The following is a 27,026-nucleotide window of genomic DNA, read 5'->3' as shown; positions in this document are numbered from 1 at the left end:
TGTGATCAGGGATCGGAATCGGCCTCAGAAACGTTGATTGTTCCATCTCTAGTTGTTAGAATGCACCTAAAAGTTGCAGCACTCTTCAGACATTTCTCTCTCTCTCTCCCTCTCTTTCCCTGTGCCTCTGTTCAGCCGTCAATCCATTTTGTGATGTTTGTTCTTGGGCTGGTGCTGATGTTGTTGCTATGGGAGAGCCGTTGCCAGGCAGATGTTCCCGAGGATGTGACGGCGGACTTTTCCGTGAGACTGTACCACCAGCTGCAGATGGTGGCGGGAGAGGAGAACATCGTCTTCTCTCCCCTGAGTGTGGCCCTGGCGCTGGGCATGGTGGAGCTGGGGGCTCGTGGCTCTTCTCTGCAGGAGATCAGACAGACGGTGGGATACGGCCACTTCAGAGAAGGTAAAAACACGATAATAGTAGGCTGTTAAATTTGATCATCGTCAATAATCTTAGGTTCAAACATTATTTGTTTTATACTGCAGTTTTTAATCAAGAACTAATCATCAATATCAGTACCTGACCTCACTAAAGTTCTCATGGCCGAACTACCATCAAATCCTAATGTCCATGTCCAGAGATCTTTTGGATATAAGCCTCCCCAGAGAAGTAGAGGAACAAACTTTTGAATGACGCACTTGGTTTCAAAGAAACCTTGGGAACAGCAGGTGTCTACAGACTTTTGGCCATGTGGCTCTAATTGCTTGTTTGACATTGTGCATTAAAGTAACAGTGTGTGTTGTTTGTTGTACATTGTGTACAGATGAGGAGTTTTGGGTGCTGAGGAACCTGACCCAGGCTCTCTCTGCAGATGAGGCTCAGTACGTGGTCCGCTTGGCGAACTCTGTGTTCCTGCAGAGTGGCGTCCACTTCAGCCCTGAGTTCCTGCGTCTGCTGAAGCAGTATTTTCAGGCCGAGGTCGAGACGGTGGACTTCAGCCAATCAGCCGCTGTAGCCCAGCAAATCAACACCTGGGTCGAGAACCACACAGAGAGTGAGTAGACAACACTCAGGACACGGTTATTCATATAAACAGACGACCAGTTTCTAATAAACATTAGAAACAATCAGCATTTTTTTTTTATTAAACTTGTATGAACTTAAATGAGAAAATTATAAACAAATTAAGTAAACACTCCTATACACCACAATAGGAGATTCATTCATTATCTGTAATCGCTTATCCAGATCAGGGTCGCAGTGGGTCCAGAGCCTACCTGGAATCATTGGGCGCAAGGCAGGATTACACCCTGGAGGGGGCGCCAGTCCTTCACAAGGCAACACAGACACACACACACATTCACACTTTTGAGTTGCCAATCCACCTACCAACATGTGTTTTTGGACTGTGGGAGGAAACTGGAGCACCCAGAGGAAACCCACACAGACACAGGGAGAACACACCACACTCCTCACAGACAGTCACCCGGAGGAAACCCACACAGACACAGGGAGAACACACCAAACTCCTCACAGACAGTCACCCGGAGGAAACCCACGCGGACACAGGGAGAACACACCACACACACTCCTCACAGACAGTCACCCGGAGGAAACCCACGCGGACACGGGGAGACAGTCACCCGGAGCAGGAATCGAACCCACAACCTCCAGGCCCCTGGAGCTGTGTGACTGCGACACTACCTGCTGTACCACTGTGTCGTCCCCCAATAGGGGATGTTATTGTTAAAATACATGCATGTCCAAAAGCAGAGCCACTGTTTCTGTACTTGGTGTCCAGTCTCTCAGCTCCACTGACCGTACACAACCACTTTGTAGTTCTACAATTAAACTCTAGTACCCCCTGTGGCTCTGCATACTTTGTTAGCCCCCTTTTTCCCTGCTATTCAATGGTCAGGGCTCCCATAGGACAATCACAGAGCAGGTATGATTTGGAGTGGTGGATCATTCTCAGCATCACAGTGATATTGACGTGGTGGTAAGTGAGGATCAGACACAGCAGTGCTGTTGAAGGTGGTCATAATTCCTGCTCCGGGTGACTGTCTGTGAGGAGTGTGGTGTGTTCTCCCTGTGTCTGCGTGGGTTTCCTCCGGGTGACTTTCTGTGAGGAGTTGGTGTGTTCTCCCTGTGTCTGCGTGGGTTTCCTCTGGGTGACTGTCTGTGAGGAGTGTGGTGTGTTCTCCCTGTGTCTGCGTGGGTTTCCTCCGGGTGACTTTCTGTGAGGAGTTGGTGTGTTCTCCCTGTGTCTGCGTGGGTTTCCTCTGGGTGACTTTCTGTGAGGAGTTGGTGTGTTCTCCCTGTGTCTGCGTGGGTTTCCTCCGGGTGACTGTCTGTGAGGAGTGTGGTGTGTTCTCCCTCTGTCTGCGTGGGTTTCCTCCCACAGTCCAAAAACACACGTTGGTAGGTTCATTGGCGACACAAAAGTGTCTGTGAATGTGTGTGTGTCTGTGTTGCCGTGTGAAGGACTGGCGCCCCCTCCAGGGTGTATCCCTGCCTTGCGCCCAATGATTCCAGGTAGACTCTGGACCCACCGTGACCCTGAACTGGATAAGAGTTACAGATAATGAATGAATGAATGAACATGTGATAGCTTGCGCTTGTTCAGCAGGATTGCAACTTTATTGAGGCTATATTAGCCTTGCCAAAATTTGCAAGTAACATGAACCTGCTATTTTATGATGTGAGTTTCTTTTGCATCATTATTGAGGACGTTAGCATCTGAGATAGATCCGATTAAATGTTGGTCACGCAAATAAAGGTGATGTTTCATGATTGTTTACTTTTTACAAATAGATTGTGGCCTTAGCAGTTTTACAATTCACTATTTTTTACAAAACTATTCCTGCTCTGTTTTCCTTCTAACCACAGGTAAGATCCATGACCTGGTGTCAGCAGATGATTTCAGCAGTGTTACGAAGATCACTCTGGTCAATGCCGTTTATTTCAGAGGGAGCTGGAAGAACCAGTTTCGACCTGAAAACACCAGAACCTTCTCCTTCAGCAAAGACGATGGCAGTGAGGTCCAGACGCTCATGATGTACCAGCAAGGGGACTTCTACTATGGTGAGTTTCATAATGGACAAAGATTATAAATGAGTCAGTGCAGATGTACTAACTATAACATTCGCAGCATTCGTTAGATAGTTACCTACAGTGGCTTAGTTTTTGATCATGTTGGTGCTTGGCTCCTTAGTTCCATAAGGAGTATTGCCCAAGGACTTGTACTGGTGTGGCACCGTATGCTTTTCCCAGGTATTTGAATTGAACCCTAGTCTTCTACATATTTAAAGATGTTGCCTAATACACCAACCACTAGCTTCATTCCGTCTGAAACTCGAGTCTAATATTTTGTAGGGCAGTAACTTCATTCTGAGCCATAAATGGTTCATTTACACAATTCATATCCAACCTAAGATGTAGTCAATCATCCAAGACATAAATTACATGTTTAAACCTGACCCACGTATTAACAGAAAGTGGCAAACTAAGGTTTGGCGTATACTTTGTTCAGATGAAACTAAGATCTACTCATTTCATCAGACGGAGTTCTGCTCTCAGGAAGCTTTGCAGAAAACCAAATGTATGTTCGGGTTTAAACGAGGTTTTAAAAGAGCGGTTTTAAGGTAAAAAAATAAATAAGTACTACATAGTGTTGCTTTAAAAAAAGAAGAAAATTCCTGATCTGAATTTTATTGAACACCATGTGTGGGATTACTCACCTTTCATCTCTGTAGGCCTTATCTGGCAGTGGGGAACTGACCCGTAATGATCTGTTACTAAACAAATTTCCTGCTCTTTTCACAGTGTTACTGAGCCAAACAGATTTTATTATAGATCTGAGTGGGTAGCTGTATGTTTAGAGGTGTGGAGCTGAGGCGTTGCTTGGTGTGATGTGGGGGAGAGTGAGAACGAGCAGCAAAGGATCTGAAGGGAGTCATGTCTCAAAATGACGTCAACATGCGCTCCTCGCCTCCAGTGTCCTGACTTTTTCCTACAAATATAAACATGGATAAATCAGGGCATGTTTATACACTGTCATTCAGAAACCGAACTTCTCTCATTCTTTATCTTTTTACAGATATTTAATAAGCCTTAAGTTGTAAGATTAAAGGTGTTCTGTAAGTGTGTATCCCATTTCACCTCTTAGCATTAGCATTTAGCCCTACCCCTCTGTTGAGAATAGTGTTGGGTTTTTTCTGTATTGCCTCAAACATACCATTCCTCCTTAAAAGATGTGGAGCTTCTGAATGTAAACAAACCAGAGAGAACAGTGTTTCTCCACAATCATGGACATACTCCTTAAATGGCAAAGCAGTTAGCACCTGTGGCTACAACATTTAAGGTGGAATTGGAGGTTCCCAACAAAAAGCTACGACTGAGCAGCTGAATTCAGCTTCATATCATAGAGTTAGAAACGCATCGACAAAAATGGTTCTTTATTAAACCAAAAGTGGTTCTTCTGTTGTATCTCTCAATGATCCTTTTGTAGCACCTTTTATTTATAAGAGTGTATGATAGAGGTCTTCAAATCCAGACCTTGACAGACCAGTGTGACGCTACACATGGCCTGTCAGGTAGTCGGCCATTTTACAATCCCGGCCTGGAACCTGGATCCATGGTCAGAATTTGAAGAACTCTCGTCTGTGGGCTCGGTATTCTGTGTATTGTATGGGTTCTATCCTCTTTTTATTCAGCGGGTGCTGTGCCCTGCAGGTGAGTTCAGTGACGGGTCTGCAGAGGCTGGAGGAGTGTATCAGGTTCTCGAGATGCCGTATGAAGGAGAGGATGTCAGTATGATGATTGTTCTGCCCAGACAGGAGGTTCCCCTGGCCACTCTGGAGCCCATCATCAAAGCTCAGCTGCTGGACGACTGGGCTAACAACGTCAAGAGGCAAAAGGTCGAGGTCTACCTGCCCAGGTCAGAAAGAAAATACCCCTTTAATCCCTTCTTTCTCTTCCTCTATTCAAACCACTGTCCCATATTTATTCCTTTTTTTTTGTTTTTTTCTTATATTACTGCCCTTTATTCATCCAGGAGGTGATTAGAGAAAGTCGCTGACCTTTTCCTCACCTGTCCATCCTTTTATTCCTTTTTACATCCCTATATTTTAAGTCATTTCTTCCTTTATCCATTCATCCCCCTCTCCCTTTGTCCATCCCTTTACTCCTCTTACTGTCCATTATTCATCCAAGATGTCGAAGGTAGCGGCAGAGAGAGAACTACTGACCTTTACTCCTTTGTCTTTTTACTCTCTCTATCCTCTTTTCCTTCTCTCCATCAGTTTATTCAGTTCGTAGTCGTTTTTTATCATTTTCTCCATTTATTCACCCTCCATCTTTCCATCTTCCTTTCCCTTCATTCCTCTATTACCGCTGTTTATTCATCCAAGAAACAGAAGGTGGAGATCTTACTGCTCAGGGCAGAGAGGCACTGCTTATTCATCTGCAGTTGGCCTTTATTCAAACCCATTCCCCATATCCATGTTTATTTGTGTGTTAAAGTCCTGTACGTATCCCTTTACTTTTAACCCTCCCTACATCCTTCTGTCCCTTTAATTGATTCCTCTCTACCTCAGCGAAGGTCATTTGTTCAGCTAGTGTGATTCTATTCTGATGGATGGTATTTAATCATTTCTTTACACAGGTTTAAGGTGGAACAAAAGTTTGATCTGAAAGATGCTTTGCAGCAGCTGGGAATTAAAAACATCTTCACTAAAGACGCTGACCTCTCCGCCATGACCACAGAAAAAGCAGGTACACCATGCCCAGTGACATGAGTGGAATAGTGGAGTATAAATCCCCCCCCCCAGCGTTGGGCTGTAGAACAGTGGGACTGTTTTCTCTGTTGTAACGCAGCTCCTTCTAAAACCTTTGGAATGGTATCTGTGAACCAGAACTAATCATCCAACATTAGTTAGTACCTGACCTCACTACTGTTTGTGCCCGATTTCCCTCAAAACCTCACAACAGTGCGTCAACTTCTTGGCACACCACACCACACTCCTCACAGACAGTCACCCGGAGGAAACCCACTCGGACACAGGGAGAACATACCACACTCCTCACAGACAGTCACCTGGAGGAAACCCACGCGGACACAGGGAGAACACACCACACTCCTCACAGACAGTCACCTGGAGGAAACCCACGCAGACACAAGGAGAACACACCACACTCCTCACAGACAGTCACCTGGAGGAAACCCACGCGGACACAGGGAGAACACACCACACTCCTCACAGTCACCCGGAGGAAACCCACTCGGACACAGGGAGAACATACCACACTCCTCACAGACAGTCACCCGGAGCCCTATTATTATTCATTCATTGTCTGAAACCGCTTATCCAATTCAGGGTCATAGTTGGGCCAGAGCTTACCCGGAATCACTGTGCGCAAGGCGGGAACACACCCTGGAGGGGGCGCCAGTCCTTCACAGGGTGACACACACTCACACCTACGGACACTTTTGAGTCGCCAATCCACCTACCAACGTGTGTTTTTGGACCATGGGAGGAAACCAGAGCACCCAGAGGAAACCCACGCAGACACAGGGCGAACACACCACACTCCTCACAGACAGTCACCTGGAGGAAACCCACGCAGACACAGGGAGAACACACCACACTCCTCACAGACAGTCACCCGGAGGAAACCCAAGCGGACACAGGGAGAACACACCACACTCCTCACAGACAGTCACCCGGAGCGGGATACGAACCCACATCCTCCAGGTCCCTGAAGCTTCTCAGAAATATTCCCACTCCCACACAATGACTAATATCAGATAGGAAGTTGCCTCAGAGTCTAATTCTGGAACTAAGAAAAATTAAAAAAGTCTTGTTTTTGCTGATATTTCTGCAAGAGCTTTCAGGTTTCCTGGCTGAGAACTATTTTAGCTGAGAGCTGTGTGGAGGAGGAAGATCTACACAAAGTGTGTGAAGTGTGAATTTTTGTGGTGGGGAGGGATTTTTATTTTCATCTTTCTTTCTCAGCCTCAGGGCACAACTGCAACTTGTCTTTGCTCTGAAATGTTGATCTCTTCAACAAGACTCCACCAGGGCTTAAAAATAGACAGAAACACTTAGAATTCATTCAGCGTGGTTACCCTGCTGAACACTGCACCCTTCCATACACACACACACACACTGGACTGAAATCTACAGTCTGTAGAATTACAGAATAGATTATTTCTTCTGTTTAATTAATTGGCTTATTTATTAATAATATAGCGATTCTTAAAATTAATAATTCCATGTAATGTCTTGAATCTTTTTTGACTATATTTTTTTTCTATAAAGCTTAAAGCAGCCGTTCCTGATCTATGCTGTAGCTGTACGTCATGCTAAATTTACTGACAGAAACAGACCAATACAAATTTAAAACAGACACGTGTTTCTTCGACCTTTATTAAAGTTAAGAACATTGTTTACCTTTGTTTTTGGAGACGGGATGGTGATATTCCAGTGTTGACGTTCTGTAAATAAAGAAATGAAGTGAAAACCCAATTTTCTGCATCAGTAACAACACACACACACACACACACACACAGAGAGAGCTTCATGAATTATTCACAAGGGCTGCTTAGTGAGAGAATTCATTTTTCATATGAATCTCGTTTCTCTCCCTACCCTCCTCTCTCTATTCTGTCTGTCCCCTCATTCATCCCTTTCCTTGTCCTTTGATTTTTTCATACTCTCTATGCCCCTTTTCCCTTCTATTCCCCCCTTTTTTATATATCCCTCCCTCTGTAGATGGTAGTCTGTTTATAGGTAAAGCTGTCCAGAAGTCATATCTGGAGGTGACAGAGGAGGGTGCAGAGGGAGCTGCAGGATCAGGTTACAATTGTTTATTTATTCTCTTCATCACTATTATAGTCATCTGTTTATTCTCTCCATCATTGTCTCATTGCCTCCTGTAATTACACACTAAAGAGGATTTTAATTTTTATCATTCATTCATATTTTTGATCATGTATTTCTACCAGTTAACATATACTTTTTGTTTTATTTTATGTTCTTAAATTTTCATTAAATCTCACAATTTATTTTTTCATGTCACCGCAGCTTACTTCACGCGTGCTTGGGTATTTTTAAAACTCTATATTTCATTATCCGGTCCTCACAAGCACCATTTTCTTTAAATATTAACCATGCTGTTAATCGCTGTCATGCCAAAAGCAAGTCAAACCAGCAGGCTGCGATATAACGCTAACAATAAAGGCATATTAGCCAATCAGAAGCCTTAAAAAAGAGCGCCATTTTGTCTGCGTCCTCCATGCACATAATTACCTCAGGTAAACAAAGGAGACAGCAGCACACACTGACATCAAACAACGAAGATAACAGCACATTTTTGACACTTGAACCCCAAATCTCAGCTTTTCTTGTTTATATATCAACACTGAATACGCTCTAATTTCATAACCCTGGAAGGGCTTTACAAAAATGTCCATTTTCCGTGATCTATAACTGTGTACGAAAGGCTAAAACCGGTAGAAAATATTTTTAAAAACAAGTGTACGCATGGAGGCCTTCAGGAGACTGATCAAAATCATGAACAAATGCTAATAGCGCCCACTCTTGGTCATTCTGTTTCATCGCATTAACACATATACATCCATTTTCTCTCCTTTCTAAAGCTTTTTCCATTCCTCTGGTTTCCTTCCATTTCTTTCTGTCCCTTTTTCTCCTCTCTACTATGCCCTCTTTCATCTATATTTACTAGACTTTTCTGTGCACTTTCTTTCAGCTTTCCATAAATACATTTTTGTCCTCTAGAATTTTTTTACCCCATTGACAAATAAGTAATTTTACAGTAACACATTTTCTCCTGCAGGAATGATTGCATTGACCCGGACGATGGTGCTGTACCCTCAGGTCATGGCTGACCATCCTTTCTTCTTTGTCATTAGAAACAGGAGGACAGGTATATCAAACAACAGAATGATCGTTTTTAGCATAAGCACTTTTAAACAACCACTCCCCACCCTAATTAATTTAGTCAAGGATCTGCTAGCTCTAGAAATGTATGACTCAATTTTTTGGGACAGTTCATCACCAATTACCTACAGATGGTTGAATTTTATTTATTTATATTTATTTTTTTAAATCTCCTGGGTGCAATTCTGTTGGATCTATAGTTATAGCTTAAGTTTATTAACCTGTTCAGCTGGATTTCTCTATGGCAGAGAATTCTCTTTAGTTTCTAAATTTCTAAATTCTCTTTAGTCGTGTCCTGTGGTAAACAATATTGTTCCAATAATTTTTGGTCCCATTACCACAGATCCTTTGAAATACAAGCTAAAGGGATCAAAATATAAATTCAACAACATGCTAACAATGCTGGACACCACTAGGTCCTCTAGGGGTTAAGGCCAATTTATGCTTCTACATTGACTCGACGCACAGCCTACTTGTGGCCTGCGTAAGTCCCCTATGCTGTTGTGAGCATTTATTTGTTCTACGTTGTTGTTGTCACTCTGTAATTACACCACCAAAGCACTAGGGCTGGATCACAAATATCTTTCTCAATCCTATGTAATACACAATGTAGAAATGTAGCTGTATTATGTATATGTAAAGTGCACAGGGAGTAGGGTGCGAATTTGAACAGTATTGGGCAAAGGGTAGGAATGATGTGGGACTTGCCTTCTACCTGCCCACTCAGCCTCAGACATAAGACACAAGTAATAAAGGCAGTAGTTTATTATAGTTAGAGTCCGGTATTGCCTTCAAATATCTGCCCTGTGTGCTCTCACCAAAAACAAAGCCAATAAAATATAAACAAAAGGCAGGTCACTCCTACAAATCCTGTTCAAGCCGGATTCCAACAAAATACAACATGACTATTGCCATGGTTTGGTCTGATATTGATGGGCAGCCAGCTGGAGCAAGGGATTAGCCTGGATGGAAAGAAAATGGCAGCTCTCCCAACTACAGGACAAAGTCATTTTAAATTTCCCACCATCAAAGCCAGCCAATAGGGAGTTGAGAACCTCCACCAGAACAGTAACCACCTGAGAACAATCAGAGGAGAGGGACAACACTACAAGCTCTCCAAAGCACAGGGGACCTAACTCTACCCTAACATATTATAAGTAAACAATATGCTAACTGCCGAAGCTAGTTGAATGTCTGTTTACTGTCTATAATAAAGTCTTTATTATTGTTTTATTGTTATATTAATGTAGTGAACTGTGTGTGGTTTTTCTGGCAGGATCTCTCCTGTTCATGGGGCGAGTGATGAACCCTGAAGTCATCGATTCGTTTGATCAGGACTTTGATTCAATGTAACAGGCATATGTTCAGTATTAATCCTATTTTAATTCAGATTCACAACTGTACTCTTAGAAAACACACATGGCCTAAAGGGTGCAATCTCACTGCAAATGCCATTTCACTCCATGGTTTTCCCTACAGAGAACCGTGAACACACATACGATATGAAAATATATATATTATATAATTGTGACTGTGTTTTGATACTCAGCTTTAACCACTGGACAAAGAACTGCTGTAAATATCTTTCTGATATATCTGCCTCTCTGGTCATACAAGTGACTTTAAAAAGTGTTTTAATATGTGTATATGGGCTAATTTGCTTGGTTTATTTTCCACCAGCTGTTTAGAGCATGCAGGCATTCTGCACATTTTGTTACTGTATATTTGCCATTGTGTTACATAGAAAAAATTAGATATTTATTACAAAAAGGTGCATTATTTTTCCTCATTCATTCATAAGATATATATTATGTAAACCACTCTGAATCTTAGTAAATCATATTTTTTTTTCTATATTTATTATAAATGTGGCTACAGTACTGCTGAAATACGGATATGCCTTATAAATATAAGTTATGTCTGTCTGTTAATCCGAGGTTTACGAATGTACAGGTAGTGATGCAGGGTTGCCATAGTGACCCCCTCAGCTGGATGGTGACTTTGGTGTTTGGTGTACAGGGATTTAAAAATAAATTAAAAAAACACACACCAGCTGTATTCTCTCAATTTCAGAAATAAACATGAATGTGGAAGAATCCTCCCATGCCTAGCGTCATTTTTGCAAAATACACATGTATTATGTGTCCAATAGTTTGTAGACACCTCATTTCGGTAGTGATTTTAGTGTTGGAGTGTTGGTGCTCCATCCAATATCCAGAACTAATAACTGCACTTCAGTACCTGACGTCGCTAATATGGGTCTTAAAATCAGTAGCAGCAAAGCCATGACACTGAATTAGGATATTATTATTTAAATAATATATATATTTATTATAGGAGGTAGCAGGTAGTGTCGCAGTCACATAGCTTCAGGGACCTGGAGGTTGTGGGTTCAAGTCTTGCTCCGGTGACTGTCTGTGAGGAGTGTGGTGTGTTCTCCCTGTGTCTGCGTGGGTTTCCTCCGGGTGACTGTCTGTGAGGAGTGTGGTGTGTTCTCCCTGTGTCTGTCTGGGTTTCCTCCCATGGTCCAAAAACACACGTCGGTAGGTGGATTGTCGACTCAAAAAAAGTGTGTGTGTGTGTGTGTCACCCTATGGAAGAGCGGCACCCCCTTCAGTGTGTGTGTTCTGGACCCACTGCGACCCTGAACTGGATAAGTGGTTACAGACAATGAATATTTATATCTTTCCAATACCTGGGCACAAAAAATGTGTTCTCCCTGTGTCTACGTGGGTTTCCTCCGGGTGACTGTCTGTGAGGAGTGTGGTGTGTTCTCCCTGTGTCTGCGTGGGTTTCCTCCGAGTGACTGTCTGTGAGGAGTGTGGTGTGTTTTCCCTGTGTCTGCGTGGGTTTCCTCCGGGTGACTGTCTGTGAGGAGTGTGGTGTGTTCTCCCTGTGTCTGCGTGGGTTTCCTCCGGGTGACTGCCTGATAGGAGTGTGGTGTGTTCTCCCTGTGTCTGCGTGGGTTTCCTCCTGGTGACTGGCTGTGAGGACTGTGGTGTGTTCTCCCTGTGTCTGCGTGGGTTTCCTCCGGGTGACTGTCTTTGAGGAGTGTGGTGTGTTCTCCCTGTGTCTGCGTGGGTTTCCTCCGGGTGACTGTCTGTGAGGAGTGTGGTGTGTTCTCCCTGTGTCTGCGTGGGTTTCCTCCGGGTGACTGTCTGTGAGGAGTGTGGCGTGTTCTCCCTGTGTCTACGTGGGTTTCCTCCGGGTGATTGTCTGTGAGGAGTGTGGTGTGTTCTCCCTGTGTCTGTGTGGGTTTCCTCCCATGGTCCAAAAACACATGTCGGTAGGTGGATTGTCGACTCAAAAAAAGTGTGTTTGTGTGTGACGCCCTATGGAAGAGTGGCACCCCCTTCAGTGTGTGTGTTCTGGACCCACTGCGACCCTGAACTGGATAAGTGGTTACAGACAATGAATATTTATGTCTTTCCAATACATGGGTTAAAAATTTATAAATTTATTCATTTCATTATTACAACAATGATTCAAATTCTGTTGAGCTCTCTCTCTCTCTCTCTTTCTCGCACATATTTACACATACATTAGATGTGTGTCCTATTTGAAGGTCAAAGGATTTATTATTTAGCAGGTGATAGTGATTTGCTGCAGTATTATAAAGCAGTTCACCATCTGTTATCAGAACGAGTGAATGATAAAACAGGAGCTCTATTTGGCAGCATTTACAGAGGCAGATCTAATCAGCATTAACACTGCAGACATCCAACATATGTCCATTTGGAGCTGGAGCACTATCTGGCAAGGACAGAGCATCATTTGGCTCAGGAGTAGAGAGTGAGATTAATATCTGTCCCTGCCTAATTTGGAGCACACGGGAAAGAGGACAGACTGTGTGTGTGTGTGTTTTGTGTGTGTATACCAGTTTTGGATGCCATTCGTTTCAGCACAACAGACCTATCAGGATTAATTCAATACACTGAATATCACAGGTATCTTTTAAAGTTAAAAATTAATATATTTCTGCTGTTGTGCCTTTCTCCATTATTTTTGGATGTTTTTTTCTAACAGTGACGATATGTTGAATAAACTATTTTTAATTTTTTTTTATGTATAATTGCTGTGACCTAAAAACTATTAATAATGCCATAAAGCATCTTAGATGCACACTATGCTTCTCCCCCTTTTGGCAATAAAGCTTTCTTTGAGAAAGATGGCAGAAAGCTCATGGGATGCAGATCAAGCGCAGCCAAGCTAAAAATAAACTCATTAATTAATTAATAATCAGAAAATAATATAATTTCATATCTGTGTTTTCTTTTCTATATTAAAATAGTGCAACAGTTAGATTCTGTGTAGTGACAAACAAAATGTGCCACATCAGCTCTAACTTATTAGCTTTCTAAGAAATGTCTGATTGGCGGTGTCCATGGCTTTAGTGTCAGTGTGCAGATGCAGGTTGAAACAAAACTATTCTGTGCATGGGATCTCAGATGATGGAGTGTTTTTCAACCCTAGTCCTGGAGGCATACTCAAATGTGTATTTTGGTGCTCTCTCTGTTTTAACCCACCAGTTTCAGCTCAATAAGCTGATCATTTTAATGAAATGTGTTTGGGACCATTAAATAACAGAAAGCATGCACAACCATATGCTTCCAGGACCAGGGTTGAGAAGTAGTATTTAAAAACATTACAAGAAGAAATACAACACGAACACATTTAAGACTGGTCATTGTAAAATCATATAATACTTTAAAATGCTATTTAGTACAGTTCATCGTGTATTTGAGAGAAGTTTAATACAAACCTAGGGTGACCAGACGTCCTCTTTTACCCGGACATGTCCTCTTTTTTAGACTTAAAAAAAATGTCCGGCCGGAATTTCACAAACGTCCGGGATGTTGTTTTTCTAGAGCTTACATAGAACTTCGAGAAGTTTCGTTCACAAACTAGTCCCGCCCTCCCCTACTCCGATTGGTTCGCTTGAGTGGAAAAGGGGGCGTGGTGAAGTAGCCTAAACCCTTCGGATTGGACGGTCTGACTCTAGAGCTACCGTTATTGGTCGATAACCTTCTCTGTAAACATTTAATTGGTCAGTCTGCACGTCAGTAGCCCCCCCCCTCCCCAGTCTGAGGGCCTGAAGACAACTAGCCATTAGTGCTAGTGCTAGGCTTTGCCCCTTGTATATGGAGATTTCTCCTGATTCTCTTTTAACGATAATGTACCATAAATGATGAAACCCCAAAGTTCTATACAATTTTAAGTTGAGAAACATTATTATTGAACTTCTCTTCATCTTAATATTGTTACTGTTGTCAATTAACCTAATTAATTATTTTTTGGAACGTGATATTGGCACCAAATTAAAAATGAGCATATATTTTACAAACAATAATACAATTCTCAGTTTCCGTTGTACTATATTTAATTAAATATAGGGTTTAAGCTTTTGGCACATAGTTACATTCTGTTTTTAATAGCATTTTGCACAGCGTCCCAACATTTCTGGAATGGGTATGACCTTACGTTTTAGTTTCTCTGGGGCGTTATTAAGAGCTCAAAGTTAACGCGAGGTCGTTGTAATAGACTTGTTGTATATGTGTCTGAAATAACTCTCTCGTGCCTCTTGTAAAACCCACAGACCACAAACTCGACGTTGTATTATTATGTCGTCTCCCGTGTTTGCACCCTCTTTCGTTTCGTCATGAATCGATTCGTCAATTGAAACGAGTCGGTTCATAATAAATGAATCATTGAAGACTCGTCGGTTGAGCGCGATGCCATGGTGGGAAAGCTCGGTCTGTTTCTGCTGGACACTTTCAGCGTGTGTTAATGACACGAAGAGGACATGTCCGAGAGGTGAGGCATCAACTAAACATTATATACCGCATTAAAAGGCATGACTCGGTGCAGATTGTGTGTAAGTATGTGTTGTGTGTGTATATATGTGTGTGTGTGTGAGAGAGAGCCCATGTTCATTTGTTTATCTGTACCGTGACCCTGAAGTTCCTTATATTGAAAAAGTTTTAAGTTTATAAATCATTTGGACATTTTGGAAAAATCCTCTTCACCTGTGTAGATAAGCACGAGCTCAGGTGTGCTCGGGTTGTCATGGTGACGGCTTTAATCCGGGAAAGAGTGCAGAGTTCACGGTAACCTTAGCCTTATTTGAGCAGAACTGCGGCTCTCCTTACAGACACACAGCTCCAGGACTGATTTGTAGTTTTGAGAAGGCCTTGTTCTTAACCATTTTATTTTAATATGTTTAGTATGTTGCAGGTAGCACTCCAAGGTGCTGTGAGGCTATATTATCCCCATTCATTCATATGTGCAACCCATCTTTTTATTGTTCCATCCATCATCTGTAACCACTTCAGTCTGATCATGGTCAGTGTGCCCAGAGCCTACCAGCAAGCACTCAGTGCAAGGCAGGAACACAACACAGGGCGTCACACACATGCAGAAAATATAGAACACAAGCATTTAGATTAAACATTTCTGTTTGTAGACACTCCTTCTGCTGAATGAACTCACTCATTAAAGATGAGAGAACATTGTGGAAACAGATATTAAACTTTTTAGAAAACAATAAAATTTAAGTGGCACGAGTCTAATGTCACTGCTCAGTGCCAAATGTGGGCTACAGGGCTACAGAGTCCACCAGCACTGGGATCTGGGGCAGTGGAACTGTGTTCTCTGGAGTGATGCATTTCCATCTGATATCTTTGGGATATCTTTGTTGTCACAGGAGGCTTATATTTTGTGTGTGTTTATTTCTCTGTGTCTGACTCCAGTTCCTCAGGAGTGAACACCAGCAGTGGCAGTTTCCCCAAATCTCACTCATCTCACTCCTCTGAGCTCAGTGACACACACACTCCTCTCTCCGTGGAACACACTCCGGACTCCGGCATCGTTGCCACTCCAGTAAGCTTCTCTCTGTCTCAGCTGTTTCAGTGCCAAGAACACATAGAAAGGACTTGAGTTAGAAGCTGTCCTTGATAGAAGGACAAACAGAGAACACATGTAGTGATGCCTTGGCAGGTGAAAGCATCTAAACCTAGTGAATATGTGTAATATTTATGAGAATATTACAAGAACATTGTACATTTCATAGACGTTTGCACGTGTTTTAAATAAATGTATCAAGTGAACAAGCATAAGACAGTGATGAAAATTACATGACAATAAATATTCTAAGAACAAGTAAAACATATCTAACCTTATCATTCCGGTAATATTGATCTATTTCTTAAAATATGCTCTTATATATTGACTAGCTTTAAAATAAAAATATAAGTGTGTTGTGAAATTGATAAGAATCACAGAGAGCCACATGGAGATCAAATGATGGAATACATTTACATAATATATTAATATATGTTTTTGGATCAATTTAACTAAGATTTGATTTGCTAACAGACTCGGGATCGTTCACAGTTGTGGTGAACTTAAGTAAACATCCATGACTATAAAATTAGGGGTCCAAGCACTGAAAGTGCTGGAGCCATATTGTTTTTGTTTCGAATTTTTTTTCTCTGATGAAATGCGATGGGCCGCCCAAACCGTAAGGCCTACAGACCTGAAGTTTGGTCAACTGGTAGTAAACCCTCCCCGTTACTCAGGCGCAAAGAATCAGCCTGATGGTGGCGCTATATCTCCTACCCCGTGTGGCGTAGATACGAAATTCTTATTTTCCCTGATTCCTCAGGTCAGACCCTACAAAAAAGCCTCAAGAACCCATAAGCTCCGCCCACTTAGATTTCGAGCTAATTTACATTATATGCAAAGTCACACACATTCTTGAGCACGAACTAGTCCCTGCAAATATGTCTTTCCCCTAACTCCGGCCGCCCCCTCTCTCTTCGCCAATCGCATTGGATAAAACAATGAAACGTAAGTTCAAGCCTTAGTAGGGCATTTAAACATCAGTCTTGCAAGAAATCACACATCTAAACAATATTTAAGTATCTCTAACAGTGTTGTAATTCTTTGTGTGCAAAACTGCATGTGGAACACAACACATTTCCATTTTGCGACAGATATTTCACTCAGTGTAAAAGTTAGCTTAGCGGTTAACTTCCTTTTCTCTGAGGTGAAAAATCTACCGCCATTTTAGTCCTTACATGTAGAGTACGGATACCAACACAGGACAAACGTGATCTCATTGTGAACCTCTCAAAACCACTGAATGTGGTAGAAACGGTCTCGTTTGACTGTCACAAGCAGGGGAGGTGGCCGAAGTTAGGGGGCACCAATAATCTTAGCAGTATTGGCACCGACTTAAACAAAAGTGTTTTTATCTAAAAGCATATTTTCTGTCAAATTCAAGCGAGTCTTGGACATTAATCTACACACATATGACTCCTGAAAAATGTTGATTTGAGTGAGTAAAGTACTTGTATTTATTTACAGTAAGCTAAGATTTCCAATATTGTAAATAAAGTAATTGCGCTACCCAATATGAACATAGCAGCAGAATCCTAAGAACCTGACCTTTTAAATTGTATGCTTATTTTATAAAAAGAGAGAAATGAAAATTGGACAGTGAAGTTGTGTATAGATTCAGATGTCAGTTAATTTAAAAAAAAACCTGTATATTTACAACAAATAACAAAACACACTTTATTTGGTTAATTTAAGGATGTCTACGTCTGTGGTAATCTTCGCAAGTTCACAGCATTCTCAGTGTCCCTTCATGACGTCTAATAATAAAGTAACCACATTCAGTACACATCACAAATTTTGGCACACGGAACCAAAGAACCAGCAGCGCTACATTTAAACTGCACCAATAACTGTGGTTATGATTCTCAGTATTATACATTTTATATAATTATTTCACTCTTCATACAGTTGGTCAGTTTTCTTTAATCACTGACAGAGTTTATGACATTCACAGAAAATGATGTTGTAGGAGGAAAGAAGAAAAACTCTATAAACATATTTTCTCTTTAACCAAATGAAATAAAATACACATTTTAACGTTTATTTCTGTATTGGGCTGTGTTTTTGTCATTGTTGTAATTCTAAAAGTAACAAAACATACTGATAATTAATTATTTTGATGCTATTAAAAATGGCAAGGCAAGAAATCCTGCTCAATCTGGCAACATTAAATGGGCAGGAATCCATTGTTTTCCAGTTGTCAAAAACATGCTCATGAAATCACCAGCTGCTCTTTAGGTCGTCATGACAACAGTTCTGATAGAAATGGTCTAAACTTACATTGACTTTTATTTTTGTAAAGTTTATTCTCTAAAAGATTATGTGAAATTACAAAAATGTGTTAACGTCAAATGAGTTTAAACCCATGTAATCTCCAGCTCCAAAAAATGACCAAGTCCACATTTTCAAAACCCTTCTGATGCTGCTAATAACAAATCCAGAATAGAGTATTAGAGAACGTCTTTCTTTCCACAAAAATGATGTTTGTCTAAGGAGAAATGATCAGATGTCAGTTCTTAACAAGAGAGTGCTCACAGACCAAAGACCAAGAATGGTTCAGAATCCAAGAGCGAGATCTTATTCTACACCGTTTAGATTTAAATCATACAGAGAATATTTGAGACTTGGTTTAATGAAGTATAATATTAGGTTTGGGAAGTGTAAAATGGGTTTAATGGATTCCACTCTGAGTAAACAAATAAATAAATAAAAAATCCCCAACAAAAACAACTTCTGCAAGAACTCGGCATTAAAAAAACTCAGTTGCATGTTGTTTGCTTTATTCTTCATCATTAAAAGCAATGTTTTCCCTTGTTCACTTCTCGTTCCGGAGTGTACACAGTCTTATATGAGGTTGATTTATTAAATGTTCAGGTAGAAACACACCTGGTCTTTCTCCCTCAGTGTGTATAGTATCACTAGCATAAGGGTCAGAGTAAAGGGTGGTCCCTCTGGGTTAAGTTACTGACCACAGCTAAGCCATGAATAAACTTGAGTGGATGTAAAAGTAATCTAATCTTTAGAAAGAGAGACGCCTTCAGTCGAGGTCACAACCAGTGACTGAGCATGAGTTCACTCAGTCCACACCGCTGCTTCAGGAGTAACCAAACAAACAAAAGCAGGAAATAGCAGCTTAAAGCAATGTTTTATCAAATAGTACTGGAAAATACACTACAGTAGAACGTTTACATTTAATTACACTTAGCAGACGCTCATTCAGAGTCATCTTTGTCATCTAGTTCAGAGAATACAGCATCACCAATAAAAAAATAATAATAATTTAATATTTTAATATTAAAATTGGTGGCACGATGGTGCAGCAGGTTAGTGTCGCAGTCACACAGCTCCAGGGACCTGGATGTTGTGGGTTCGAGTCCCGCTCCGAGTGACTGTGAGGAGTGTGGTGTGTTCTCCCTGTGTCTGCGTGGGTTTCCTCTGGGTGACTGTCTGTGAGGAGTGTGGTGTGTTCTCTCTGTGTCTGCGTGGGTTTCCTCTGGGTGACTGTCTGTGAGGAGTGTGGTGTGTTCTCCCTGTGTCTGCGTGGGTTTCCTTCGGGTGCTCCGGTTTCCTCCCACGGTCCCAAAAACACACGTTGGTAGGTGGATTGGCAACTGAAAAAATGTCCGTAGGTGTGAGTGAATGTGTGAGTGTGTATCACCCTGCGAAGGACTGGCGCCCCCTCCAGGGTGTGTTCCTGCCTTGTGTCCAATGATTTTGAGTAGGCTCCGGACCCACCGCGACCCTGAACTGGAGAAGCAATTACAGACGATGAATGAATTAATTATTAAAATTATCCAAACCCTTTTTCAGTTCCAACTTTTTCAGTTCCAATACAGATACATAAAGTTTGCATATTGGTCGGTACCCCACACTGATCCAATACTATTACTAAATTAATAAACCATATACCTCACCTTTTGGGAGAGACTTAAGGCATTAATAGTGACTTAAACATTACTTAAAACATAACAAAATATAACCAATTAACACAGACATAAATGTACTGAAAGGCTATTTATTTGTTACTAAAATACACAGTTGTGAAGGACCTTGGCACAGTTCTCAAATTCAGATCAGAAGTTCTTAAAATATAGTAAAAATAAATGTATCAGCCAAAAATTAAATAAGTAGCTTCACTTTGTCAAACAAACAAAGAGTAATCAATTGTATTTTTAAATATTTAGAGTAAACAAATCCAAAATATAATCTAGCAGCTGAACCTGAGAATGAACAAATGACTTGGTCAAATACAATCAGTAATCAGACACTAAACATGCAAACATTTCGTCCAATTCCAAATAAAATTTTGCAATGTTTTTTAATTTAGCTTAAATAACTTGAATTGAAAGTGAATGGATCGGTTCCATGGATCGGCTTATTTATCTGATACCTGATCCAGCTAATTTTGTTAATATCGGGACAGTTATCTGATCCTAACATCGGATAGGTGCATCCCTACTAGGTACGGGATTAAAACCAAGACCTGAAGAGAAATACACAGTACACACAAGTGCAAACGAAAGCTTTTAACATTGCTGAGGTCTGGAAAAGAGAAACAATGCAATACATTAAGAAAATTCAGGATCCCTTCCTACTTCTTCCCAGTACAAAATTAATACTGAACAGTGTCACAGAATATGTGTATGGTCAACACTTATTTACTAGAGCAAAAGAAATGGCTTTGTTTTCATTGCTCACCGGTTTGTTTGTGATGCAGATCTGAAAAACCAACTTTCAAAACAATCCCTCCATGATCTTCCAAGTGTAGTTCTAGGCAGGTTCTAGATCTTACTCCATTCCTCCTCTAGTATTCACTTCAAGTTCCTTTTTAACTCCCTTTACCCATCTATTTTTAACGTAATCAGTTGAAACATCCACGACCACTCAAACAGACCCATAGAATATAGAGACTGTTCTGTTAGTGTCCTTTTTCATAAACGTCTACAATGTCTGTTATTTTTGATGCAACATTGTTTATCTTTCTAATAGTTTCTGACCTAATGAGGAAATACATTTAAAGCCCTGTTGCTTAAACCTTCGATCTTGGTGAACAGGCTCAAAATTGATCGTACCCTGGCCATGAAAGTACTTTAACATCCCTTTACAGGTTATTATTTTTACTATATTACTATATATATATGACCAAGATAAATTAAAATGATGAAATGAGCAAAATGTGTATCACGATATATTTCGTAAATATGTTCGGTACGATATAATCCCGATATCGATGTATGAACAGTGAAGAACCTCGGAGAACAAACGAGAAACATGACATCAGCATCAAACATAAACATACTGGCTTTGTCAATATTAATATTTTAAATGGAGTGCGCTGAAATGACGACAGCGCCCTGTAATGAAGTCAGTCAGTGACAGATGTTGTAAATAATGTATGTTGAAATATTGAATATTTAAAAACGTTATTGAAACATTTTATATTGTGATATGTATTAATATTGAATTATTGTCCAGTCCTAATCAAAACCTAAAAAACTCCAAAAGGTTTGGATCACTAATTTAATTAAGTTTTCGAATGATTTCTGAGTTGTTTCTCTCTCTCTCTCTCTCTCTTTATTTTAGCTGCCATCCAGCCGTTTCCGGTTCACCTCGTGGCATCACCTGGATGAACACGATGTCCGTGGAGACCAGCTCAGCTGCCCCAGGGTTCGAGAGGGTGAGGAATATTTTTGGACACATTCTCGTTCAGCGTTCTCAAATCAAGTGCATTAATCAGGAGTGTGTTTCACTTTGCCACAGTAGTAGTCTTTGCTACACCAGGACGGCTTAGATATTAGAACACTGCTGTGAGGACTTGATGGCATTAATCAAAATATAGAAAAGTCCAGCTTTAAAATGGAGTTCCATATATAGGCAGTTCCTTATCTAGTCAACTACAGAATAATGCAAGGATTTGCTGGATTAACATCATCTATGCCACATATAGTACCTTATTATGTTTGCTTTAGGGTTAAATGCATGACACATTATAAGACAGAGGCATGTCATAGTAATGTCAGAGTTCAAAAAGCATTGTACCATCTGTTGATAAGAATATTATAAACATTTTAAGGCACTATTGCAAGGTTCTGGTCTACAATGATCTAATGAGCACATTTTATGAAACCTGACTTCATGAAGTCAAATACACTTGCTTTGTATTATACATACGATGCCTTAAAGGAGTGATTTTGTGACTGACGTCTTGCTGCAGGGCCTTCAGAAGATGAGTGTTCCCTTAGGGATGAAGACATCTTCCTCAGGAACGGAAGGAGGAGGAGATGGAGGACAGACGAAGGGCAGAGGTGGGAGGAAAGGCTGCAGGAGAACTGGGAGAACTGTGTGGTGAGGCCTTAGATTCACCCTTTTACTTGCATTCTCATTCTCTCTCTCTCTCTCTCTCTCTCTCTCTCTCTTTCTCTCTCTCTCTCTCTCTCTCTCTCTCTCTCTGACTTGTGAAGCTTCACAGCTTACTTACAAACTGTGGTAAATGCAATGGCACTGGACCTTTATATGCTTGGAGGAGAGCCCTAACTACCAGTTCTGTTATGCTACTTAATATACACCTGTATTGTTTTGCATTGTGCTAAATGATAGAGAAAAAAAGACGAAGAGAAATCCAGCATCCAAAGCGTTGTTACTGAAGCATAAAGTAAAATAGAAGCTTCTTTGGGTTCCTGAAAAGCGCTATATAAGAGCAAAATATTATTAAAGATTATAGTCTCATTAAATGACGATGGGGACCTAGAGGTTGTGGGTTTGAGTCCCGCTCCGGGTGACTGTCTGTGAGGAGTTTTAGTGTGTTCTCTCTGTGTCTGCGTGGGTTTCCTCCGGGTGACTGTCTGTGAGGAGTGTGGTGTGTTCGCCCTGTGTCTGCGTGGGTTTCCTCTGGGTGACTGTCTGTGAGGAGTGTGGTGTGTTCGCCCTGTGTCTGCGGGGGTTTCCTCCGGGTGACTGTCTATGAGGAGTGTGGTGTGTTCTCCCTGTGTCTGCGTGGGTTTCCTTCGGGTGACTGTCTGTGAGGAGTGTGGTGTGTTCGCCCTGGGTCTGCGGGGGTTTCCTCCGGGTGACTGTCTATGAGGAGTGTGGTGTGTTCTCCCTGTGTCTGCGTGGGTTTCCTCCGGGTGACTGTCTGTGAGGAGTGTGGTGTGTTCTCCCTGTGTCTGCGTGGGTTTCCTTCGGGTGACTGTCTGTGAGGAGTGTGGTGTGTTCTCCCTGTGTCTGCGTGGGTTTCCTCCGGGTGACTGTCTGTGAGGAGTGTGGTGTGTTCTCCCTGTGTCTGCGTGGGTTTCCTTCGGGTGACTGTCTGTGAGGAGTGTGGTGTGTTCTCCCTGTGTCTGCGTGGGTTTCCTTCGGGTGACTGTCTGTGAGGAGTGTGGTGTGTTCTCCCTGTGTCTGCGTGGGTTTCCTTCGGGTGACTGTCTGTGAGGAGTGTGGTGTGTTCTCCCTGTGTCTGCGTGGGTTTCCTCCAGGTGACTGTCTGTGAGGAGTGTGGTGTGTTCTCCTTGTGTCCGCGTGGGTTTCCTCCGGGTGACTGTCTGTGAGGAGTGTGGTGTGTTCTCCCTGTGTCCGCGTGGGTTTCCTCCGGGTGACGGTCTGTGAGGAGTGTTGTGTGTTCTCCCTGTGTCCGCATGGGTTTCCTCCGGGTGACGGTCTGTGAGGAGTGTGGTGTGTTCTCCCTGTGTCTGCGTGGGTTTCCTCCGGGTGCTCCGATTTCCTCCCACGCTTCAAAATGAAATGTATGTAGGTGGATTGGTGACTCAGAAGTGTCCGTATGTGTGAGTGAATGTGTGTGTGTGTCTGTGTTGCTCTGTGAAGCACTGGCGCCCCCTCCAGGGTGTATTCCCGCCTTGCGCCCAGTGATTCCAGGTAAGCTCTGGACCCACCGTGACCCTGAACTAGATAAGCGGTTACTAGATACCTGGAATCATTGGGCACAAGGCGGGAATACACCCTGGAGGGGGCGCCAGTCCTTCACAGGGCAACACAGACACACACACATTCACTCACACCTACGGACACTTCTGAGTCACCAATCCACCTACCAACATGTGTTTCTGTGTTTCTGGTGCATTTAATTCACCATTGTTTCAAGGCTTGAATAACAGGAATTTATATGTTGAAAACATGGTATATTTCCACTGTCACCCCCCAATATTTTTATTACAAAGTGCCTCTGACAGATATTCCTTCTCAGTTTTGGCCCAGTTTGTGCTCCACAGCTCAGTGGTGCATAAACCCCATATACTCACTGAATCCTCATTGAATCACACACACGACTGTCTCTCTCTCTATATATATTGCTTCACAGGAGCTGAACCTGTCCTATCAAGACCTGGGAGACCCATACCAGCTGGAGAACTTCACTCGGATCCTGCGGAGACTGATCCGAGTGGAGCGACTCCAGCTGGTGGACAATGCTCTGCAGGACCTCAGCTCAGTCCGACTGCCAAGGTACAGCTCAGAAAGGCACTGGTGAAGGGGGATTATGTTGAGAGGGAGGGACCTGTGGGTGCACTGTTGAACATCTGGGTCTGAAATAGGTGAACCGTCAATGATAAACATTTGGACATAATTTAAAAGGAGCAACACGTCCCTTTTGCAATGAATATTTATTAAAGTGATTTATTATTTATTTTTTTTTATTACTTTTTATTCCATTAACGTCAAATGAAAGTTAAGAGAGTTTTTTTTCGCCTTCTTTCATAAAGAGACCATTTTTGGAGAGCATTTGTCTGTCCATGCAGTGTGTGTGTGTGTGACAGTGAGAAAGAGAGTAAAGCTGTGTTTTTGCCACAGTTGTAAAAGTCTGAATCTGCATCGGAACCACCTGACATCATTCGGTCAGCTGCCAAAGGTTCCTCAGATCCAGCACCTGTGCCTCTCAGAGAACAGCATCTCCACCCTCTCAGAACTGAGTCTGCTCCAAACCACCCCCCTCCACTCCCTCACTCTCAGGCTCAACCCTTGCGAGTTCCTGCAGGACTACCGCTCACGGTGAGAGAAAGTGACGCAGAGACTGTGAAAGAGATGGAATGGGCTGCTCACTAGAACTTGGAACAGAATCATGTGTAGATGTACAGTATATGAGCAGGAGGCCATTGTACCGCTCCAAGGTTACATTCTAAAGCCCTGCTTTGCCAGAAGATCATGTCATAACAGTGTTAAATGAGCTCTCAGCTCCAGGATCAAATAAACTCTCGCTGACCCCCAGCTTTGTGTTTGTTTTCGTCTGCAGTGTGTTCTCCTGTTTGCCAAAACTCAAAGTTCTGGACGGCATCCCAAAGCTGCCAGAAGACTCCGTGCCTCCCAAGCTCCCAGCATCCTCCAGGTTCTGCGTCATTCTGTGACGAGTAGCAGCAGAGTGACAACACGCAGAAAGCAGCACGCGCCATCACCACAATCTCACGTACTGTACAGAGCCGGATTTATCCTTTTTAAAATGCACTGTTTGTACATAACACACCGAGGCAAATTAAAGCACTGCTAATTTTGTACTCTGGGTTTTGTCGTATTCTTGTTCAGTTCAATAGGGTTCTGAATTCGGAAACTTGTTACACCGTGCGCCCAACTGCTCATATAGTACCCACTATGAGAATCCAGTGTGTATTATGAGTTGCTGAGGGTGTGATATGAATTATTTGGTATATTTTAGAGTATTGAGTATATTCTTTTTAAAGAAGCATTCACTGATAATGATTATTTATTCATTCATTCATTCATTATCTGTATCCAATTCAGGGTCGCGGTGGGTCCAGAGCCTACCTGGAATCATTGGGCGCAAGCCAGGAATACACCCTGGAGGGGGCGCCAGTCCTTCACAGGGCAACACAGACACACACTCACAAATTCACACCTACAGACACTTTGGAGTCACCAATCCACCTACCAACGTGTGTTTTTGGACTGTGGGAGGAAACCGGAGCACCCGGAGGAAACCCACACAGACACAGGGAGAACACACCACACTCCTCACAGACAGTCACCCGGAGGAAACCCACGGAGACACAGGGAGAACACACCACACTCCTCACAGACAGTCACCTGGAGGAAACCCACGCAGACACAGGGAGAACACACCACACTCCTCACAGACAGTCACCCGGAGCGGGAATCGAACCCACAACCTCCAGGTCCCTGGAGCTGTGTGACTGCGTCACCATGCCGCCCCATGATTATTTAGTATTCACTATAAATTGTGCAGTAACCAAAGCAAATTCAGTAAGTGCTGGTTATTATTCTACAGAACATCTTTAGTAACCACTATAAATATTAAAATATATTCAACATTCATTTACTATTCAATTAAACCAAAATTCATTCATTAATCCAAAGAAAACCCTAAGTCTTTATAGATATTTGTGGCTGTAGTAATTTCAAACAGGATACCGTTCATCTTTGGTGTTTCTATATGGAGGAATATAACTTGCCGACACGGAAGTGTGTGTTTAGTGAGTCTGACCAATCAGAACAAACCAAACAAGCGAGAGGTGACCCAAAAACAGAAGGTCTGGGCCTCAAGGCATAGAACACAACGACAATTTAAACAGCGGTCCCAAGGTTGATCGGAATAATCACAATTAGATATTTCCCTCAAATTGTTCAGCTCTGAACGGTAGCATCCTCCCATTCATCTCTCTCTCTTTTCATAACCACCAGCTCATCCTTTCATCAGCACTTCATTAATTCATCCGCGCTTCAGTGTTGTGTTTTAATTTTGGTGTCGAATTCAGCTCCAGAGAAACCTGAACCCAACTGAGGATCCAGGACACATCAGGACATCGAGAGAGAGAGAGAGAGATGACGAAAAAGAGACAGACCGAAGAGGGAAAGCAAACCGAGCAGGTTTGATGATGTGCAGCTAAAGGGGAAAATAACCCACTATAATAATATTAATCAGAAAATAACTTTCAGCCGTTACATTTCTGTAATACACTGTCCATACTTTTCATTCAATCTGTTCCACTTATGGACTGTTGACATTTTTAAGTGGACTATTCAAAACTCTTCAAGGCTGAAGATTTACATTCCACCTTAAGTGGTGAGCACGTTCGCCTCTGAGCACTGGGATCTTGGGTTCAAGTCCCATCTGGGTGGAGTTTCCATGTTCTCCCTGTGTCTGCGTGGGTTTCCTCCGGGGTCTCCGGTTTCCTCCCACAGTCCAAAAACATGGAGGGTAGGTGAATTGGCTTCTGTCTAATAACTGTCCTGCTGTGTGAGTG

At 42.2% G+C, this 27,026-nt stretch overlaps 2 protein-coding genes and 1 long non-coding RNA gene across 5 annotated transcripts; 2 read left to right on the top strand and 1 right to left on the bottom strand.

The window, feature by feature from the left end:
- Positions 1–153: 153 nt before the first annotated feature.
- On the top strand, positions 154–10,992 carry serpini1 (serpin peptidase inhibitor, clade I (neuroserpin), member 1). The gene is made up of 8 exons (XM_066685120.1): positions 154–403; positions 765–995; positions 2,831–3,025; positions 4,676–4,880; positions 5,607–5,716; positions 7,717–7,800; positions 8,801–8,890; positions 10,181–10,992. Exons 1-8 carry the CDS (start codon positions 154–156, stop codon positions 10,255–10,257), a joined length of 1,242 nt encoding a protein of 413 aa, XP_066541217.1. The 3' UTR covers positions 10,258–10,992.
- LOC136709694 (uncharacterized) lies at positions 843–13,825 on the bottom strand. The gene is made up of 5 exons (XR_010804517.1): positions 13,667–13,825; positions 7,396–7,439; positions 3,682–3,953; positions 2,845–3,020; positions 843–972 (listed from the first exon to the last, which is right to left on the bottom strand). It is a non-coding gene; the product is annotated as an uncharacterized lncRNA (long non-coding RNA).
- Positions 13,826–14,556: 731 nt separating this feature from the next.
- LOC136710087 (dynein axonemal assembly factor 11) lies at positions 14,557–25,308 on the top strand. 3 transcript variants are annotated; one of them, XM_066685720.1, is made up of 8 exons: positions 14,557–14,718; positions 15,129–15,151; positions 15,654–15,783; positions 21,388–21,481; positions 22,019–22,149; positions 24,116–24,258; positions 24,604–24,801; positions 25,043–25,308. In XM_066685720.1, the coding sequence occupies exons 1-8, from the start codon at positions 14,692–14,694 to the stop codon at positions 25,152–25,154; spliced, it is 858 nt and encodes a 285-aa protein (XP_066541817.1). In that variant the 5' UTR covers positions 14,557–14,691; the 3' UTR covers positions 25,155–25,308. The 3 variants fall into 3 exon arrangements, with proteins under 3 accessions (XP_066541817.1, XP_066541819.1, XP_066541818.1); XM_066685721.1 differs by lacking the exon at positions 15,129–15,151 and having other exon boundaries at positions 14,568–14,718; positions 25,043–25,307; XM_066685722.1 differs by lacking the exons at positions 15,129–15,151; positions 15,654–15,783 and having other exon boundaries at positions 14,558–14,718.
- The last annotated feature ends 1,718 nt before the right edge of the window (positions 25,309–27,026 follow it).

Source organism: Hoplias malabaricus, chromosome 11 (genome assembly GCF_029633855.1).
Source record: "Hoplias malabaricus isolate fHopMal1 chromosome 11, fHopMal1.hap1, whole genome shotgun sequence".
Lineage (NCBI taxonomy): Eukaryota > Metazoa > Chordata > Actinopteri > Characiformes > Erythrinidae > Hoplias > Hoplias malabaricus.
The sequence above is the reverse complement of the archived record's forward strand: the minus strand, read 5'-3'. Positions and strand labels throughout refer to the sequence as shown.